The following is a 19,576-nucleotide window of genomic DNA, read 5'->3' on the forward strand; positions in this document are numbered from 1 at the left end:
GCAAGCTTAAGAATCCAGAGGCTCTGCTGAGGAAATGCCATGATAGGCCACAGTCAGGATGTTAAACTTTGGTTGTAGCCTGCTCCACTTGGCAGCTGTTGGCACCTTTACTCGACGCTGCAAGGGGGAAGAAGAGCGGGTGTCAGTGGTAAGCAGGGTGTGAGCAGTGTAGGCCGTGAATTGCTCACTTGTAGCCATTGAGTGGGAATATGCAGGTGATAGTCAAGAGTGTGGTACCCTCCCCATCACTGTTCACATTCTAACAAACATACCTGCATACTGAACTTTACCAACAGCATACCATCTTGTTCTTATTTAAACTTTTATAACAGAGTTATCTTTTTTTAACAGTCTAATTTTTAAAAATTCATTAATTTTAAAAATAAAATTTGAAGAATGTTACATTGTGTGATTGTCTTTTTGGAAGTGTTTTAAGTAGCATAGCCTTCATTGCTCAACATTTCTGCAAGAAGGAAATTTGGGGTTAGCTAGTGATAGAGACTTGGTAACAACTAGCTTAAAGGTGACCAATTTAGCCATGTGAGTATGTTACTCTTCCTATCTTATCATGAATACTGGTTTGCTGAACATGGTGAGGCACAGCTTTAACCCCAGCACTCACGAGGCAGAGGCAAGGAGATCTCTGAATTCAAGGGCAGCCTGGTCTACATAGTGAGTTTCTGGGCAGCCAGGGATACATAGCAAGACCCTGTCTCAAAACAACAATGAAACAATGGCAGTTTAACTAAACAAACAAACAAACAAACAAACTACTATTAGAAAATTTGTAGAATTTTTCCTAACTACTGTTAGAAAGCTGTAGTTAGAAAGTCACCAGGTTTTCACCTTTCTGAAATGACTGTATATGCGCGCGCGCACACACACACAAACACACACTTTTTAAGTAAAGCACATGTTACTCCCCAGCTTCAGTTTTGTGTCTTGTCTGATTATGCTTCTACATGCCTGATAGTACAAAATGAAGTTTCTTCCAGTAAGTCAGAAAGTTCAGAACAGAGGGTCAGGTCACACTTTATTTTCCTGGATCTAGAGTTAGACCTACTGAGTCGTCTACCAGCCCAGATCCCCATGGTCTTCACAGAAAAGTAGTAGAAAGTGGTGGCCTAATTATCAGTTCTTTTAACTCTTGGACAAAATACATATACATACTACAATGGGCTTATAAAAGAGACTTAATTTCAAATTAGTTAGTTTCAGAGATGTCTATATCTGAAGGTTTAGTGGCATTGTAAGTGAGGTGATGAGGCTGTGTTCCTCTTAAGTGGCCCAGATGTGTGTGGATACTGTGGCTGAAGTGGGGGCCACAAATCCTCAAATGTCTCTCCTTCATGAGGGAATCCCAGCTTTCTGTATATAACAGCGTCCCCTACGTGGTGCTGGAGAGGAGCCATATGTGCTACAATAATCTGGAAAACATTTTCAGCTTCCTTACAGTGAATCTTTAAAAAAAAAAAAGTTTTCATGTTATTGGAGATTTGAGAGGAGATACTATGAAATTTATGAAAACTACTAGCACTTGAGGATTGCCTGAGTCTCAGAATTAAAGACCAGCCTGGGCAACCTAGCAAGACTCTTATCTCGAGAGAAAAAACAGGCTGGAGATATAGCTTAGTGTTGGAATATTTGTCTAGCATTTATTAGGCTAGAGGCTCCATTTCTAATTCTGGAAAGAAGAAAAGAGGGAAAAGAAAAGAATAACAATCAAGAAATTTGGGCACAGAAAAAAAAAAAAGAACTTAGCTGAGCACAGTGTCATGTGTAATCCCAGGACTTGGAGGCCAGAGGATCGGGAGTTCAGGTCTAGCTGCTGGGTGCTGAGAGTATAATACCAGTGTGGCCTACTTGAGACGCTCAAAATAACCCAAACAATGAAGTTTCTTTCAGTAAGTCAGAAAGAGAGATGGCTCCATGGTTATAATACTTGTGGCTCTTACTGAGGACCCAGGTTCAATTCCCAGCACCACCTCACAACCATCTGTAATGCCAACTCCATGATTCCGGTGTCCTTTTATGTTTTCTTCAGGCATCAGGCATACACATGGTACACCTTCATGCATATAGGCACTCACACATTAAATAAAAGTCTTTAAAAAGCCAAATAAATAAACAAACTTTTTGACTTGTTAACTGTGGTATACACCTTTAATTCCACTGCAAGAGGACCATGAATTTAAGGCCAGCCTTGTCTGATGACCAGTCTTGTCAAAAACATATCTGAAAAAATAATTACAAAAAAATTTTTTTGACTGACCTTCAAGGTGCTCTGGGTCTTTATTATCAAGTAGAGAGAATGCAAAGAAAAAAGCAAACAAACTTTTTTTTCTTTTGCAGTTAACAAATTACCCCAATCTGTTCTTAAGAACGCATCTATTTTCATCCAAGAGTAGAGTGTAACACTCACAGCACTTACACTTTCTTGAGAACATGGGATTATTTTACCAAGGATCTGAGTTTTCTCTGATCAGCATGAGTTATTAAAAAGAAGGAAATGATGTTCAATAAAGTGTTTAGCAGTACAGTCCCATTACAGCCAAACCAGATGAGTGGTTGCCAAAGAGAAGATGTACCAAGCAGCACTGTGTCTAGATGCTGGATTCCCAGAGGGCTTTCTTCCCTCTCCTGGGAAGACACCCATTTCATAGGCTGCACTGAGCAGATGGGACATATCAACTCTGTCAGGCACAGGTGTAAAGGAAGGTCAACCATCGCAGAGAGATTGCATGGGGTGTAGCTCAGAGACAGAACATTGGCCTAGTAGAAACCAGGCCCAAGATGAAGGAAAGAAAAAATAAAAAAGCAACTAGAATCAGATCTCTAGAACCTTAGACTGTCCTTTCAGAACCCACTTCCTGAATTTTAACCTGGAGGAGTATGGTAGTGTTCCTCTTATGGCCCAGGAGATTAAGGAAAAGAATTTCTGTGAGGTAACCAAATGAATTGATAGTACCCTCTCACTTGTGCTTGTTCATTAGGAAAGCTGTAAATCTATCAGGTAATTAAGTGTAGGGTGTGTGCGGGGTGTGTTCAGTGTGTGTGTGTGTGTGTGTGTGTGTGTGTGTGTGTGTGTATCTGGGGTTTTACATGTGCTAGGCAAGTGCTCTACCACTGAGCTTATGTCCCTGGTTGACTCTCCTTTCAGTTCTTTTGATAGCCTTATTCATGTACTGCCATGCCTTTGTTGTTTCCTCACCTACCTGTCCAGTGTCTCTAGGGGTGGGCAGAAGGACCATCAGATAAATCTGCCCTTGTGCCCTAATCTTTTTTTTTCCTATCAGTGGCCCTTGTCTACAGGTCTTTGCCGTTTTAAATATTCATGTGTGCAGGCATGTTTGTACTTCTGTGTGTGTGTGTGTTCTTAGAGGTCAGAGGACAGCTTTTGGAGTTGGTTCTATCCCCCTACTGTAGTTTCTAAAACTCAGACTCATCAGGTTGGCACAAGATCTTTTACCTCCTGAGCCATCTCACTGGCCCGCTCTGATTTTTAAAATGCAGTTTCACATCTGCTTAATTATATTGGATGATTCTTAGAAAGCAATGTTTTGTGAAGAGGAGGAGGAGAAAGAGGAGGAGGATGAGGAGGAAGGAAGAAAGAAAAGAAAAAAAAAAACAATGCAGTTTAACCAAGACCTTCCTGTCTAAAGATGATTCATTTCTTGAATTATCAAATTATCGAAAGTCTGCTGTGGTGCAGTCAGTATCGACTGGTGTGGAATGACCTCCCAGGCATATGACTGAGTGAAAAGGCGTGGTGCAGCCAATCCTTGGATGTGCTTTTTACTCAGACTGTCTGAGAAAGTAAGCCAGAAGCTGGTTCAAAGCCATGGCTTCTGCTAAAGAGAAGCTGCAGTCAGGTGGAACTGGGCAAGCAGAAACCTGCATTTTACTACATGCTCTTACTGTCTAGATTTTTCCTTGTGTATATGTTTTGACAACTTTAAATACCTTATAAATATTTTATATTTGTAATTAAAATGATCTTATAGTGTATAATTATATATGATATATACCCAATTATCCATGAGCATATAAATCATATTATCTTGATATGTCCCTCATTTAAGAAGGTGTGGTGACAAAGCAGAATTCCTGGCTGCCTTCATCCAGATTTCTCAAATACTTTTTTTTTCTTTTAAAACAGGGTTTCTCTGTGTAATCCTGCTGTCCTTGAACTCACTGTAGGCCTGTAGACCAGGCTGGCCTTGAACTTAGAGATCTGCTTAGCTCTGCTTCCTGAGGAGTGCTGAGATTAATGATGTGTGCCACTACCATCTGGTCTTAAAACATTTTTTAAGCCAACGTGTGTGTGTGTGTGTGTGTGTATAGAGACACAGAGAGAGACAGAAAAAGAGAGACAGAGACAGAAGAGGAGAGGGAAAGGGAGAGGGAGACAGACAGATAGACAGACAGACAATGACTATATACACAGACCAGTAGAAGGCTCAACAGGTAAAGGCACCTGCCACTAAGCCTGAGGACCTATGTTCAATCCTAAGACTCATATAACAGAAGAGAATCAACCCTCACAAGCTGTCCTTTGACATTTGTTCTCAAACCATGGTACTTGTGTGCACATGCCTGTACACACATACACACACACAGAGACCAGGTAAAATCATTACTGTTGTTGTTTTAAGAGTGGGTTCCAGCAGAGTTAGTAGGCCAGGAACTGTTATGCCCATTTTCCTAAGAAACACAGGGACATTGAACAACTGCCCTCTAGCAAGTTGGCAGTGGCAGAGTGGACAAGTGTGTGGTCCTGAACAACTCCCCGACTGTTCCTGCATGGGCAGTGATTTAAATCATGCACAGTCCAGTTGCAAAGGGACTAACCTAACAGAGTAGGACTAAATTCACCCCACTTGAGTTGTATTTCCTCCTTAAAATAGCTTCTCTTTTTTGAATTTTGCCTTTACCTCTGGCTGACTATTCTTAGATTTCTGAAAATTCTGAGTAAACCTTGGGTTAACGGAAGTCATGTGGACAGAGTTATGTGACATCACAGTTATGTTCCTGGGAGGTTTCTGGCTTCCTCCTGTTAGAGAGCCAGAAGCAATTTTTAATTTTTAAGCATAGTTCCTTCTGAGAAAAGCTATCTGTTGGGGAAGAGGCAAGGGGAATTAGAAAATTACCATCTTCCCGTCTTCCACCAGGGGGCACCATTTCACCATATTTTCTCTCCAGGTCTGTTTTCACTATTCCATAGCGGTCAGGAGAGATGAATTACAATATAGGCAACTACTCAAAGGCAAAGAGAAGAAACACTGAAATTATCTTTTCCTAAAGCTACTAATTCATGTTTTCTAGATTCCAGCCACTGGCATGTTATAACTACACAACTACTAATGTATATGGTCTCCTAGACGTTTTCCTAACACATCTGCATACATAAAAGTAACTTTGTTTGCTTAGTACAGGGCAAGGTATTTTAGAAAGGTATACAATTTTGTTTGGTTGGTTTTTTGAGACAGGGTTTCTCATGCAGTCCACTGTCCTGGAACTCTGTAGACCAGGCTAGCCTCAAACTCAGATTCATCTGCCTCTCAAGTGCTAGGATTAAAGGTGTGTAAAAGTGTGTGCCACCACTGCCTGTTTGTTTGTTTGTTTGTTTGTTTTTGGTGAAAGGGACTCACTAAGTAGACTGATACTCAAACTTGTGATCATCCTGCCTCAGACTCCTGAGTGCTGGGATTACAGGTGTATACCATAGTGCCTGACTTTAGCAGACAAATATTAAGTGAGCAGCTTGACAAATTTTCCCAGTTGAAGGGCGCCATCACTCAAGGAGGACCTAGAGGACTAACACAATGTCCTCAGCGAGCCTCTCTTGCTGTGTCAGTCACTGCTTCCTCAGAGAGATGTTGTTCAGCTTCTAGAGTGGGAAGTAATTCCACCCACTTTGGAATCACATCAGTGGGGTTGTGTAGTCTGTAGCCTTGCTCCTGGCTCTCCCCAGCAGTGGTGTGTAAGAGCTAGCCATTTTGGTATGCCTGTATGCATTTATCCCATTTCTTTCTATAGCTTTTTTTTTTATGATTTTGTCATAGTCATATATATATATATTTTGAGACAGGGTCTCACTTTGTGTGCTGGCCGGCCTAGAACTCAAGAGACTCCCCTGGTTCTACCTCCTGAATGCTGGGAATAAAAGTGTGTACCACCATATCCAGCCCACAGCCTTATATATTCAGTGTTAGTAAACTTCCCATAAAGCTCCAAACAGTCTTCTAACTTTACAGGTCCTGCAGTGCCTGGCACAACTTCCCAGCTCTGCCACTGTAGTACACAAGCAGCCATAGACATATGCAAGTTGACTAATGTGGCTGTGTTCCAACAAAGCTTCAAAAGAGAACGGGTGGATTTGTCAGCTACTGCTTAGTTTTAAAAGGAATCGGGCTGAGAAGATGGCTCAGCACACACTGCTGAGGGGAAAAAGTATGGGAACTGAGTCTGAATCCTGAGCACCCATGTAGATGCTGAGCATGGTGGCTTGCCTATTTTCAGCACTCAGAAGGTGGAGACAAGGGGTTTCCAGGGCAAGCTGGCAGGAAAGATAGGTGAATAGGTGAGCTCTGCGTGTGAGTGAGAGACACTGCCTCCTCAGTATGTAAGGTGGGGAGTGAGGAAGATTCCTGACGTCACCCTCTGGCCTATGCGTCTATGTGTGCTCAAACAATAGGCATACATGCATGCATACATGTACACCATGTGCACATGTACACAAACCAAAACATTTTCCTCCCTTTCCTTCTCCCTCTTGGTCCAGCCCCACTCACTCTGGCCCAAAGGGTTTTATTTACTATGTGTAAGTACACTGTAGCTGTCTTCAGATACCCGTAAAAGGGCATCAGATCTCATTACAGATGGTTGTGAGCCACCATGTGGTTGCTGAGAATTGAACTCAGGACCTCTGGAAGAGCAGTCAGTGCTCTTATTTATTTATTTGTTTATTTATTTATTTATTTAATGCATATGAGTATACTGTTGCTGTCTTCAGACACACCAGAAGATGGCATTGGATCCCATTACAGATGGTTGTGAGCCACCATGTGGTTGCTGGGAATTGAACTCAGGACCTCTGAAAGAGCAGTCAGTGCTCTTAACCGCTGAGCCATCTCACCAGCCCAAAACAAAACATTTTTAAAAAAATAAGATGATTTTTAAAAGAATTAAATGTGGTGTCAAGATCAAACGTCTTGAGGTGTCAGAAACATCCTTTTAGTGCATTATTTCCCTGTGAAAAAGAGTTTCAAAAAGGAAATTAACAACCAGCATTCTTTTTTTTTCTTTATTGTAGTCTCTGGCAAACATTGATGATGTTGTGAACAAAATTAGACTGAAAATAAGGTAAGTAATGCCATATGATTTTTAATGAAAGGCATATTGTTAATCTAGTCATATCTGAGTCACATTTTTTGATGAAAGCACTGAAATCTCAAATTTAAAAATAATTCTTCTCTTGTGGCTTTTATGTAAACTCTATGGCAAAAAGCTTAATTCTTTGGCTAGTGTTTAACTGTCCATACAAAATGAAGGGAGCTGGAACAGACTGTTAAAAAGCAGTTATTATCAAGTAAGGTATGGTGGTGCACACCTTTAATCCCAGCACTCAGGAGTAGACACAAGTGGATCTCTGAGTTCAGAACCAGCCTGTTTTATATAGCCAGGGCTGTACAGTGAGACCCTGTCTTAAAACAAAGCAAGACAAAGAGATCATCAGAGCTGGGAATGTAACTTAGTAGAGTGCTAACCCAGCATAATAACATGAAGCCCCCATTCAACCCTAAGCATGGCATAAACCCACAAATCATGTATGGGTGGAAACACTTAGAGTCTTAGCATGTGGGAGGGAGAGGCAGGAGAGTCAGAAGTTCAAGGTCATCCTTGGCTACATGGCAAGCTTGAGACCTGCCTGGAATATGTGAGACCCTGTCAAAAAGAAAAAGAAAAAAGGAGGAGGAAGAAGAGAAGCTAACTTTCAAAGAAGGAATAACTTTCCCACAATGTTTTAATGTTTTTATTCTTGAATAGGTTTGCCTTTTTGTAGTGCTAAGACCAGCAATGGAGATGGAGTTATATCTTTTGGTTACCTGTAACTATAATATTGAATCTTCAGGTTGACTTGGGTGTAGCCCAGAATTAAACTCTGTGGTTAACCCAGGGCCTGACTGTCCATGTTATCATCAGTTGCTTCCTGCCCAGTGGCCTTCTTCTGCCTTATCCCCATCTGCATTTATAAATTTGGTACCTAGGAGGTACTAAATAAACTTCTTTTTATTATATAAGTAGCTTGACTACGTTGCTTCAAATTAATTTGGGGAGTTTGTGTGTACTCGTTTGTTTCCTTTTAAAAAATATTTATTTATTTATTTATTTATTTATTTATTTATTTAGAGATGAGAGCTCTCTCTTTATTAGCCCCTGGCTGTCCTGGAACTCACTATGTAGACCAGGCTGACTTCAAACTCAGAGATCCTCTTGCTTCTGCCTTCAAAGTGATAGTATTTAACGGTGTGTATCACCATATCCAACTTGGTTGTATTTGATTTTTTGGTGAGGAAACTTTAAAATTTGAAAACATTCATTTTGAGTCTAGAAGATGAGTTTTTCTCCCCCCCCCCCCCCGTGTTATTTAAATCTTTCAGTAAAGTGCACTGCTCCATAAATGTGCTGTCCCACTGGTGCTTTAGGAAGCACAGAGAGGAGCACAAAGAGTTGCTAGACAGGAGGCTTATTTATTAAGAGCACTTGTTGCTCTTAATACAAGAAGACCCGGGCTTGGTTACCAGCTCCCACATGGTGGCTCACAACCATCTATTTAGGGATCTGACACCTTCTAACCCCTGCAGGCACTAGGCATGCATATGGTACACGTGCATACATGCAGGTAAAACATTCATACACATAAAATAATACAATAAGTAAATCTTTAAAAAAAAAAAGCCTCCTTGTTGTTTTGTCAGCTTCGGCCATAGTGACTCTAGAGGAGACCTCAATGTTGCCAGAGTTTATATATAGAAAGTAGAAACATCCTGGTAATCCAGGGAGCCCTGTCAGCTAGGTATTTCCTGCATTCTTGCTACCATACTTCAGATGTAAAATGAAGCTGACTGATAGAATTCCTCTGGCAGAGACCCTGCACAATGACCCTTGCTGAGCCTAGGGGACAAGAGATCCCGGAAGCCATAGGCTGCTTCTGACACCATCAGGGCACAAAGAGCAAGCTCTGGTTTCACAAATCACACTGGCTCCATGACCCTTTTAATGTCACCCAAGTAGAGATTTTGCAGTTGCTAATTTGAATCTGCTAGCTTCTTTCTGTAAAATATCTCTAATTTTGTCACTGCTGGTTTACTCTGGGAACGTTTACAGTCTTACTGATCCTTTCAGCCACTTCTGAATATTAGCTCTTGCCCTTCTTTAAACAAGATAATGCCTGTGCCTGCACTGATGGCAGCTTCTTGTGTTTGTATTGCTGCTTGTACTTGTTCAGGACTCTGCACTAAATAGGCACAGCCTGCAAAGGCTGGTGAGTGAACTGCTGATTTTCTGCAGAAGCTGATGAGTGAATTGCTGATTTTCTACCCAGAATCGAGTTTACTTGAGTGACTTGTATCTTACCTTTGTTTTCTTTTTGGCCAGGAGACTGGATGACAATATTCGGACTGTCGTAAGAGGTCAGACAAATGTGGGGCAGGATGGAAGGCAAGTAAGTGACATATCCCTCTGCATTAGTTTCAGTCCCCTAATTTGACTAAAACGTTGAACAGTTTGTTTGCAGTTTATTAGTCTGTTCCTATACAGCAGGAAGCATAATTGCCCTGCCCCAGCATGTCAGGGGCTCCAGACCAGCCATGGGCTCTCACTCCATGTCCTCCAGACCCCCGTCATTCATGTATTAATGCACAGCTCACCTAGGGCCAGCAACCTGCAGGCTACACTGGATGAACTGAAGGGTCCTGGTAGTCATCATATGTCCTGAGCCTAACTCAAGTGCCTGTTTTGCTCTGCAGCTTGGTTGTCAGACTCAGTCTGATTGCTGCAGGAGATGCTGGTGTGAGGCAGCTATGGTTCCTTACCTGCCCTGCCAGCCAGCAGGACTGGGTTCCTTCCAGCCTCATTATGGAGGGCTGTTGTGAGGTGATGAAGGGGAAAGAAGCCTGTGGAGAGGAGGTCTCTTCAGTAACTGAAGGGCAGATGCTGTCTGTCAGTTAACCAGCCTCTTGTTTATTTGGATTCTGTTCTGAGGTAGCTGTGATAACAGAGATGCTGAGTGTGCCTTTCCTTCTTTCCTCTCCGCAGTGTCTAGCTTCCCTTTCAATTAGGTTTTTTTTAGGGGGTGGATTTCAAGACAGGGTTTCTCTGTGTAGCCCTGGGTGTCCTGGTACTCACTCTGTAGACCAGGCTGGCCTCCAACTCAGAAATCCTCCTGCCTCTGCCTCCCAAGTGTACCATCACCACCCGGCTTCCGGTTCAGTTAGCCATCCTCGGTCAGTTGTGCTTCACTTGATGGCCTCACTTCTCCCTTGTGCACACTGTACAAGCGCTGGGTGGTTTTGAGACAGTGTTAACTGTGTAGCCCAGTCCTCTCATTTCAGTCTGCTGAATGCTGGGATTACAGGTGCAAACCACAGTGGCCAGCTCTCAATAGCTTCAGTGTAGCTAGCTTCTGAAAACACTCTCAATGATGCTTAGCTTTAGAGTAAAAAGGAGTCTCATCCTAGGTCGAAGTGTCCTCATCTGCAGCATCCCTGTTTCTGCTGCTAATGGCTCAAAGATGTCCCAAACTCTTAGATTTTTCAGTTTTATATTTTCTGTTGTTGCTTTTTATTTATTTGTGGGTTTTTTGCATTTATCTTTATTTTATGTGTATGAGTGTTTTGCCTGCATGTATGTGGATCACATTTGTATCTGGTGCACATGTGGAAGTCAGAAGAGAGGGTATCAAACCCCTTGGAACTGGAGTTACTGATGGTTGTGAGCCACCATGTGAATGCTGGGAACTGAACTTGGGTCCTTTACAGGAACATTGAGCGCTCCTAACCACTGAGCCATCTCTTCAGACCCCTTATTTATTTGTGTTTTTGTGTGTTTGTATGTTTGTGTGTCTGTGTCTGTGTCTGTGTACTGTTTCATGTGATGGCCAGAAATTAAAGTAGCTGTCTTCCTCAATTGCTTCTATGCTATATTTGTGACAGGATTACTTACTGAACCTTGAGCTTATCAATTTGACTAAATTAGCAAGCAGTACCCCAAAGATCCTACTGTTTCTGCCTCCCTATCGCTGTGATGGCAGGCGTGCACTGCTCTATCTGGCTTTTTATGGGTGCTGGGATTGAACTCAGGTCTTTGTGCTTGAGAACCAAGTATCTGGGCCATTGCTCTAGATCCATTTTCAGTTTTCTCCATCTCTACTTCCTACATTTTATGGCTTTCATTCTGTTCACTCTTAATATACCTCTTTTATTGTTATCTATGGTACACAGCCTATCTGTCCTTTTTTTCTTTTTTTTTTTTTTCTAAAGTGAATTATTTATTTTCATTTCATGTACATTGGTGCTTTGCCTGCCTGGATATCTGTATGAGGGTGTTGGATCCCCTGGAACTAAAGTTACAGACAGTTGTGAGCTGCCATGTGGGTGCTGGGAATTGAACCCGGGTCCTTTGAAAGAGCAGTCAGTGCTCTAAACTGCTGAGCCATCTCTCCAGCCCCTGACCTTTTTCTTATCACCAGTGTTTCTTACTGTTAGCTCTCTAAAGGCATCCTGTTTCCTGATCTCACAGGTTTACTACTTTGTTTTTGTCTACCATGTTAACAGGACCTAGGAGTAATAATCAGGGGGAAGGTCCTCATTGTGCTGATTAACTTCCATTTCTTGTGTCGTGCCATTTGCCTCTTCAGAACACTCCGTGCCTTCTGACACACTGAGTGAAGTCAAACACATTTTCTTACTTGCTGCTTGAGGCTGCCTTCAGTGTTTCCAAGCTCTGTCTCTTCGTTTATACTGAAAACTCTCTGCTCTGCCACATGCCTCATGCTTTCTGACCCATGCATGTCTTTGTACCTGTATTAACTATCACTCCAGTGACAAAGCACCGAACAAGGAGCAGTTTAAGGGAGGAAGGGGTTATTCTGGCTTACAGTTGGAGGGGAGACATCTATCATGACCTGGAAGGCATGGCAGCAGAAGCATTAGGAGCTGGTCACATTGCATCCACAGTCAGGAGGCAGGAAGAGGTAAAGGCTGCTGTTCAGATCAGTTTCTTCTTTTTAGTCAGGCTAGCACTCCAGCCTATGGAGTTTAGGGAGGGTCTTCCTGCTTTCTTAACCCGATCTAGACAATTCTTCTCACATTTGCCTCTCTGTCGGGTCAATGTCAGTCTTGTCTATTAAGGCCTGAGTTGTTTTGTTTTTGTTGTTGTTTTTTTTTTTTTCCTCCCTTTTTTTTCAGTTTTTTTTTTTTTTTTTTTTTTTTTTTTTTGGGTTTTTTGGTTTTTTCGAGACAGGGTTTCTCTGTATAGCCCTGGCTGTCCTGGAACTCACTCTGTAGACCAGGCTGGCCTCGAACTCAGAAATCCGCCTGCCTCTGCCTCCCAAGTGCTGGGATTAAAGGCGTGCGCCACCACCGCCCGGCTTTTTTTCAGTTTTTACATTTTAAAATTTTACCCATTTAAAGGCCAGCTCAAATACTGCTTTTTAAAGAATGATGTTTTATTTTTCCCATCTGAATAACATCAAAGGAATCATAGTTTCAGGCCCGAGGAAACTTGACCTTTATCTGACTCTGTTCTACTACAGAGGGGAGACAAATGTGTGTCCTGCCTACTCGTCACTCCTCAGCCCTCTGCTGTGCCTGGCCTTCTGAGTTCATGCTCTCCCTTGGCTAGTTTGTAGACTTCTTGAAGCAAGAACTCTTTACTATCTCTGCACTTCAGTTCAAACAGTCCCACATGCAGCTACACTGAATACGTGCTGTGTCTTAGGTTAACTTGGGGCTTCTTAAACGCTAGGCAAGTATGTGTAGCTCTACAGCTGAGCTGCATCTCCAGACTATGGTTCATGTGTGAATAGGCCAAGGCTGCTGCTATTTGGAATAGAACTACTGTATTTTGTGACCTACATTTAGAATGGCTCACCAGAAACCTTAAACTACTTGGGAGAGTCTCAGGTATGTGAGATCCGAAGAAAATGAAAAGAAGCTGATTCTTCAGGACTGTTTGTTGGTCGTGCTGTGTCTGAACTCATCCTGGCCACTACCTGTGGGCCATGCTAGAGAAGCATGGGGGAGTGAGCCCCAGAAGGGATAGGCCTCAAGAATGCCTCTCCCCACCTTCACATGATTGCCAGCAGGGCAGCTCGTATTTCAGAGAACAAGACCATGTTTTCAAGAATGTTTAGATCACATTTCAGTCTGTGATGGAATTTTGTGTTCGTCTCCTTAGAATCCAGACAGAGAGGAAGCCCAGAAGAGGTAATGGCTTTTCCTGTCATCTCCTCCATCTGTCTCTCCCAGCAGACTGAATGCAAGCTCAAGTGGAGCTCGCTTGGTTCTGTCCTTGTCAGCTCCTAAGGATAGAAGTGTGACTCCGGTGGGTGGCTTGCTGCGTGGAGTCTCCAGCTGACTGGCACAGATGAGGGGAATTATGGATGTGCCAAAACACTGCATTTTATAGGTCAGGAGGCCCCGTGTTCCCCTCTTTCCTGGAGCACAAGCCGAATTTACTTTCAGAACTTATCTTCTCAGTGGCCGAGAACACTCAGGACAGCAGCAGTAGGGTCAAAGGGACGTGCCCTGTCCAGACAGAATCTTCCAAGCCCACCCAAGCAGCTGTGCTTTTCAACCTTGAAAAGCAAGAGTCTGGCCTTACTGTATATAATGGAGTCTTATTTGAATTTGCTTGCTTTTTTGTTGTTGTTTTGGGGGTTTTTTGTTTTGTTTTTTGAGACAGGGTCTCATGGAGTGCATTCTAGTTTATGACCCTCTGACTTCACCTCCCAAGTGCTAGGATTACAGATGCATGCCTCCAGACCTGACTTTCATGATCTCTTGAAAGACATTTTTAAGACATTTACTGTGGGGTAGGGTCATAAGCATGTGCTCCAGTGCATAGGCTGAGGTCAGAGAACAGGTCGGCAGAGTTAGGTCTGTGTCCTCTTCTATGGCTCCAGCACGAAGCCAGCCTGGTAGGCTCTCATGCTGCTCAGCCATCTCTTGGCCTTGTAAATTACATTTTTAGCAGGAAAGTTCTTTTGTGTTCTCTCTCTCTCTCTCTCTCTCTCTCTCTCTCTCTCTCTCTCTCTCTCTCTCTGTGTGTGTGTGTGTGTGTGTGTGTGTGTGTGTGTGTACACACGTGTCTGTGTGTAGGCAGGAGATCAGTCTCTCCACCTTACTTTTTGAGGCAAGCACTGAACCTGAAGCTCACTGAGCTAGGCTGGCTAAGCAGCAGTCTCTAGGTAGCCACTCTCCAGCACTGAGATTATAGGTGCATGCTGCTGCACCCAAATTTCAGATTTTCTGGGGTGCTAGAGATCAAACTCAGGCCCTCATGTTCCTTCACTTTAGCTGAACCCTGAGAAAAGTTTTTTTTTTAATTGTTTGGAGGGGTGCATGGTGGCACATGCCTTTAATCCCAGCACCCAGAGCACTCAGGAGGCAGAGGCAGGAGGATCTCTGTGAGTCCAAGGCCAGCTTGGTCTACAGATGGAGCTCTGGGCCAGTCAGCTATATAATGAAACCTTGTCTTAAATTTTTTGTGTGTGGTGTGGAGAGATGATTCTGTGGTTTGAAGTGCTTGTTGCTCTTTCAGAAGACTCAGAAGACCCAAAGATCCTAGTACCCATGTTGAACAGCTCACAATTACCTCTAACTCCAGCTGTGGCAGATCTGATGCCTCTGGCCTTTGTGGACACCGCACTCCTGAGTACAAACCCGCACCCAGACACATGCATATCCGTATAAATAAATATTTAAAAAATATTTAGGCAAATATTTAAATGGAAGATTCAGTGAGGTTGCTTTCAGTTTCTAGAATACTAGCTGCTTGGCTAGCAATGAGCTAAGTAAACATTTTGGAAAGCCTTTGGTTGTTGACTGCCCCTCATGTGGGCCAGCATGAAGTGGTCTGGTCTGTGACTTCTTCTAACCAGACTATGATGCTCTTACAAAATTCCTACAGCACCAAGTCCTCCCCATTTTCATCTGTTGAGATCATCAGTCAACAATTTTAATTAAATGTTCACATGTTGAAAGTGTGTGGATAGTGAGTCAGTTCAGCAAATACATCCTCTGATATTCTCTAAAAGTATGCAGCTTCCCAAGAACTAACACAGACAACTAGAAGGTAGCTAGAAAGAGGTGAATGTGAGAGCCGGTTAGAGGAGGGAAAAGCTGGGATTGAAGTTGCAAGAGGGGCCAAAGCATGCCCAGTTCCCAGGGAGGTTGCTGAGAATCATTGATTCAGGAGTGACTTCTGGCTTTGTCTCTTGTGTGCAGTTTGGCCACAGCATGGTTGTTTCTTTGAACAGAGCATGACTGAGGTTTAGGAAGGGAAGAGAACCATTACCATCCTCTCCAGCTCTCTGCTTGCTGAAGCCCAGGTTTGGAAAAAGCTGTAGACATTTGACCCAATCAAAATTACTTTATATGGCTTCTCTGACAGTCTGTGGTTCTGCAGAAGCATGGAAATGTATATGATCACAACTGTACTGGTCCATAGGGTAGACTATTCCAGGTGTGTTCATCTTTAATTGTGAGAATTCTCTTAGACTGAACTGAGTAGGGAAGTAAACTTCACCGTAGCCCTTATCACTCTCAGTTCTGCCAGGTAGACCACATACACCTAACCTAACCCCTTTCCCTGTGATAGTTCTGCCATTTAGAATGGCTGTGGGGTTCCTTTTCTGACATAACCACCCTGAATTTCCTTAATTCTCTGACATTATTTCCAGAGCTTTCCCTGTTCTGAATGGGACTTGTCAGCATTCCCCTTAATGTGAGATCCTCAGGAGTAGACACTGTGTATATGTGCAGGGGTGCTCTATCTCCTTGTTTGAGACTGGGGCCTTGTTGTGAGAATTCCTTCTCTGGGGAGACACAGATCAATCTTCCTCTGCTCACAAGGTCCCAACAACAAACCAAAATACAGTTTCACCAGAGTTCACCAGGGGGAACAAATGAGTTTATTGAATTTACTTGCAGTGTATGGGCCAGGGGTTACTGGCAGAAGTTTGGGTGGCCCCAAAGAAAACTTGAAAGTCTTCACCCAATGTGACTGATCGCTTCCCCATAACAACACACATGGAAGTTCCACTTTAATTAACCTTCACCAACCTGTATTCTCTAACTCCTCCCAAGATCCTCAAGGCACATGCAGTTGTGGCAGTGTTGCAGGCAGATGGCTGGAAAGACCAACTGGTTTCTCAGATGAGAGAGAATGCCATCCATCAACAAACCAAACATTAATGATGGACTCTCACAAGCATCCAGATGAAGACACAGGGTGCTTCATTGAGATAACTGCTTTCTATTACAGACCATCCAGGGTCTGTCAACACCCTGAAATTAACTACATTTTTATGTGGATAGACATATTCTGGAGGGAAGACAGTGATTGTTTTTCTAGAGTCTGTGGGGAGTTTGCAGCTCTTCCGAAGTTAAGTGGCACTGCTAAAGATCCTGCTCTCCTGATCCCCAGGGGTTTAGTGGGGGTTTCAGCAGCCATATCATTTCTTGGCCTCCACAAATTGTCAGTCCCCTGCAGCCTTCAGGTCAAGAATTGCAAGGGTGACCTTGCAGGTAAGAAAACAACGGAAGTAGCTTCGGTTGCCAAGTGTGTGATCCATGTCTGTCTCCTTTGGGAGAGTGAATGGAGGGTCTTAAGGAGATGGTTGTAGCCCAGTTGTCAGGTCCAAATGTAGACCTGGAGTTGCCAGATCTATCAGTTTTTCAAGAGAAGCCAGGAGTCTGGGTTTTTCTCTGCTTCTCCCAGCTCTATTAGTTGGCTTGGTGTTTTTCCTAAACACTGTAAAGGCCAAACAAAACATGTGTGGCCCAGCACTCTGCACCACTGCCCTAGGTCTTTTTCATATGAACCTCATTTAAACTCTCTCCTCTATTTGTGTGGTAGATTCTTTAAAATCGGCACCAGACTTTGTATGTGCTGTACTTGGTTGTATCTTGTGTTTTACTTGATTGTTGGACCTATCCAGATTGCTGTAATCTCAGTGACTTCACCATCAAATCTGCCATATATGCCCTCTCTCCACTCAAGCTGTGGATGAGAAAGGGGGACAGGTTAGCTTCAGAACACTGTACTCTGCCATCAGACACTTCCTGCCCCCTTCTTCACCCTCAGATCAGTCTAAAGTGCCAGGCCCAGAAAACACAGAATTCTTACCTGGTCTTCTTTATCATCCAGGGCGCTCATTCTCTCTCCCCCTCCCCCTCCCCCTCCCCTCCCCCTCCCACTCCCACTCTCCCTCTCCTCCCTCTCCCTCTCCCTTTCCCTCTCCCTTTCCCTCTCCCTCTCCCTCTCCCTCTTCCTCCCCTTCCCCCTCCCTCTCCTCTCTTCCCTCCCCCCTCACCATGTGTGTGTTTGTTTTGGTTTGCTTGTTTCTTTTTTTTAAAGATTGATTTTTCTGTATGTGTAAGTGTTTGTAATGCATGTATAGATTCTTGTGGGATCACAAGCAGTAGTGAGTAAGCTGCCTAATGTGGGTGCATGGAACCAGACTCCAGTCTTCTGGAAGCCAGCAAGTGCTTTTGACTACTGATCCAACTCTCCAGGTCCGCCCCCCCACCACCCCCACCTTGAGACAGTATCTCATATAGTGGACCAGGCTATGCTAGAACTCAATAGGTAGGCCAGACTGGTCTTGAAGTACTGGTCTTCTTACTTCTGCCTCCTGAATGCTAGGATGACTGGTAAAGCAATACCTTGCCTGGCTCAGGGCCTTGTTTCCTAATCACTGTGTTTCTATTTTCTCTAGAGTAGGAGGTTAACAATACTTAGTTGCTTCAATTATAATAGAGACATCATGAAGATTTATGAACCAAATCAGGAAAGTGTGTTGCTTTCCAAGGAGAAAATAGCCGTTGCTTTGCATCATTAAAAATTAGCATCTCTAATTCGAGCATTAGAACAGAGATAATGTTTCCAAGACTGAAGTAGGTTAGTGTTAGGATGAGCACATGGTGCTGACCCTTAGTGTGTAGCTGAATTTGCTCTCAGCGGTATAATGGCAGGAGTGTGTGTTCCACCTTTATTATTCTTAGTGTATAGCATCCTCTCATCCTTCCTTGGGAAAAATTAAGCCCATTGGCCGATGAAAGTAATTAGGAAATAAATGATAGTTGTTTTAAAGAATACACACACACACACACACACACACACACACACACACACACCAATTGCCAGTGGGGCATGGCAATGCACACCTGCAATCTCAGCACTTGGGAGGATGAGGCAAGAATTTCATGAGTTAGAGGCCAGCCTGGGCTACACACTGAGGACCTGTTTGTAATAAATAAGCAAATACATAAATGAATGAATGAATGAATGAATGAATGAATGAATGAATAACAACAGCTTCTTGATTTCTCCTTCTAAATATACCACCTTAAAATGAGTAAGCTTTTTGAATTATAAGCTATTATTTTCCAATTAGTAATTGATAACAGCTGGACATTCCTGCCTCAACTTCTCAAGTAGTTGAAACTACAGGTACAAACCACAGCACCTGCCCCCACAATCCATCCTTCACCTTCTGGGATGTGTCTGTGTGTCTGTGTTTGTCTGTCTTTCTGTCTTGTGTCTCTTTTTTGTATTATACTTTTCAGAATGTTTTTAGGCTGAAATTGCTGTGGTCTGAGCATGTCCCAGGAATGCAGGCAGCACTGACTCATGGAACAGCTTGCCTGACAGCCTTCTGTAAGCATAGTGTCCTTTATATTGCTTGAGCCTGGCTACCATTCCCTACTCAGGACTTCTTGCTCTGCTGCAGAGGCTAAGGGTGCCTTGTTAGATCCATGCGAGTGTTCTCCTTTGCTTGCTTCTAGAACACTTAACTGTGGCTAAAGTAAGAGCTTTTGATTACTTAGCTCTGTATGTGACTAGGTTTAATCTGACTACTAAATAAAGCACATGCTTTCATTGCACATGAGCCCTGATAGCACATTGTCTCCCATTTGGTCTTTTGAGACAGAGTCTCTTTAAGTAGCTCAGGCTGGCTTCAAGCTCAGAATATAGCCCAGGCTGGCCTTGGTCTCAGTCTTCCCGCCCATCCTCTCACATGTAGTGCCTTTTTATTTTTTCTCACGAACATATCTGCGGTCTCATTGGAGCTATGCCATCTGTCCTGTAAAATCCTCAATTTCAGGAAGCCTGTGAGGAATCTAAGCAGCTATTTTGTCTTTCCTCTATGACTAAGAAAGGCTGAACATTTCATTTCAGTCCTCAGAGTTACTTACAGTCATTGGGCCATGTTGCCTATCGGTGTGGTGGCATGGTCAAGTTGAAAATGCTTGAGTTGAGCCTTGAATGTGAAATTCACCTCTGC

General features: G+C 43.2%; 1 protein-coding gene across 1 annotated transcript in view; it reads left to right on the forward strand.

Moving 5' to 3' along the window:
* Positions 1-19,576, forward strand: part of Vps53 (VPS53 subunit of GARP complex) — a 134,363-nt gene that overhangs the window by 6,409 nt on the left and 108,378 nt on the right. The window contains exons 3-4 of the mRNA XM_028759203.1: positions 7,316-7,365; positions 9,661-9,727. Coding sequence (XP_028615036.1) covers positions 7,316-7,365; positions 9,661-9,727 — 117 coding nt within the window. The remainder of the gene's footprint in view (positions 1-7,315; positions 7,366-9,660; positions 9,728-19,576) is intronic.

Source organism: Grammomys surdaster, unplaced genomic scaffold (genome assembly GCF_004785775.1).
Source record: "Grammomys surdaster isolate TR1022 unplaced genomic scaffold, NIH_TR_1.0 126278, whole genome shotgun sequence".
Classification (NCBI taxonomy): domain Eukaryota; kingdom Metazoa; phylum Chordata; class Mammalia; order Rodentia; family Muridae; genus Grammomys; species Grammomys surdaster.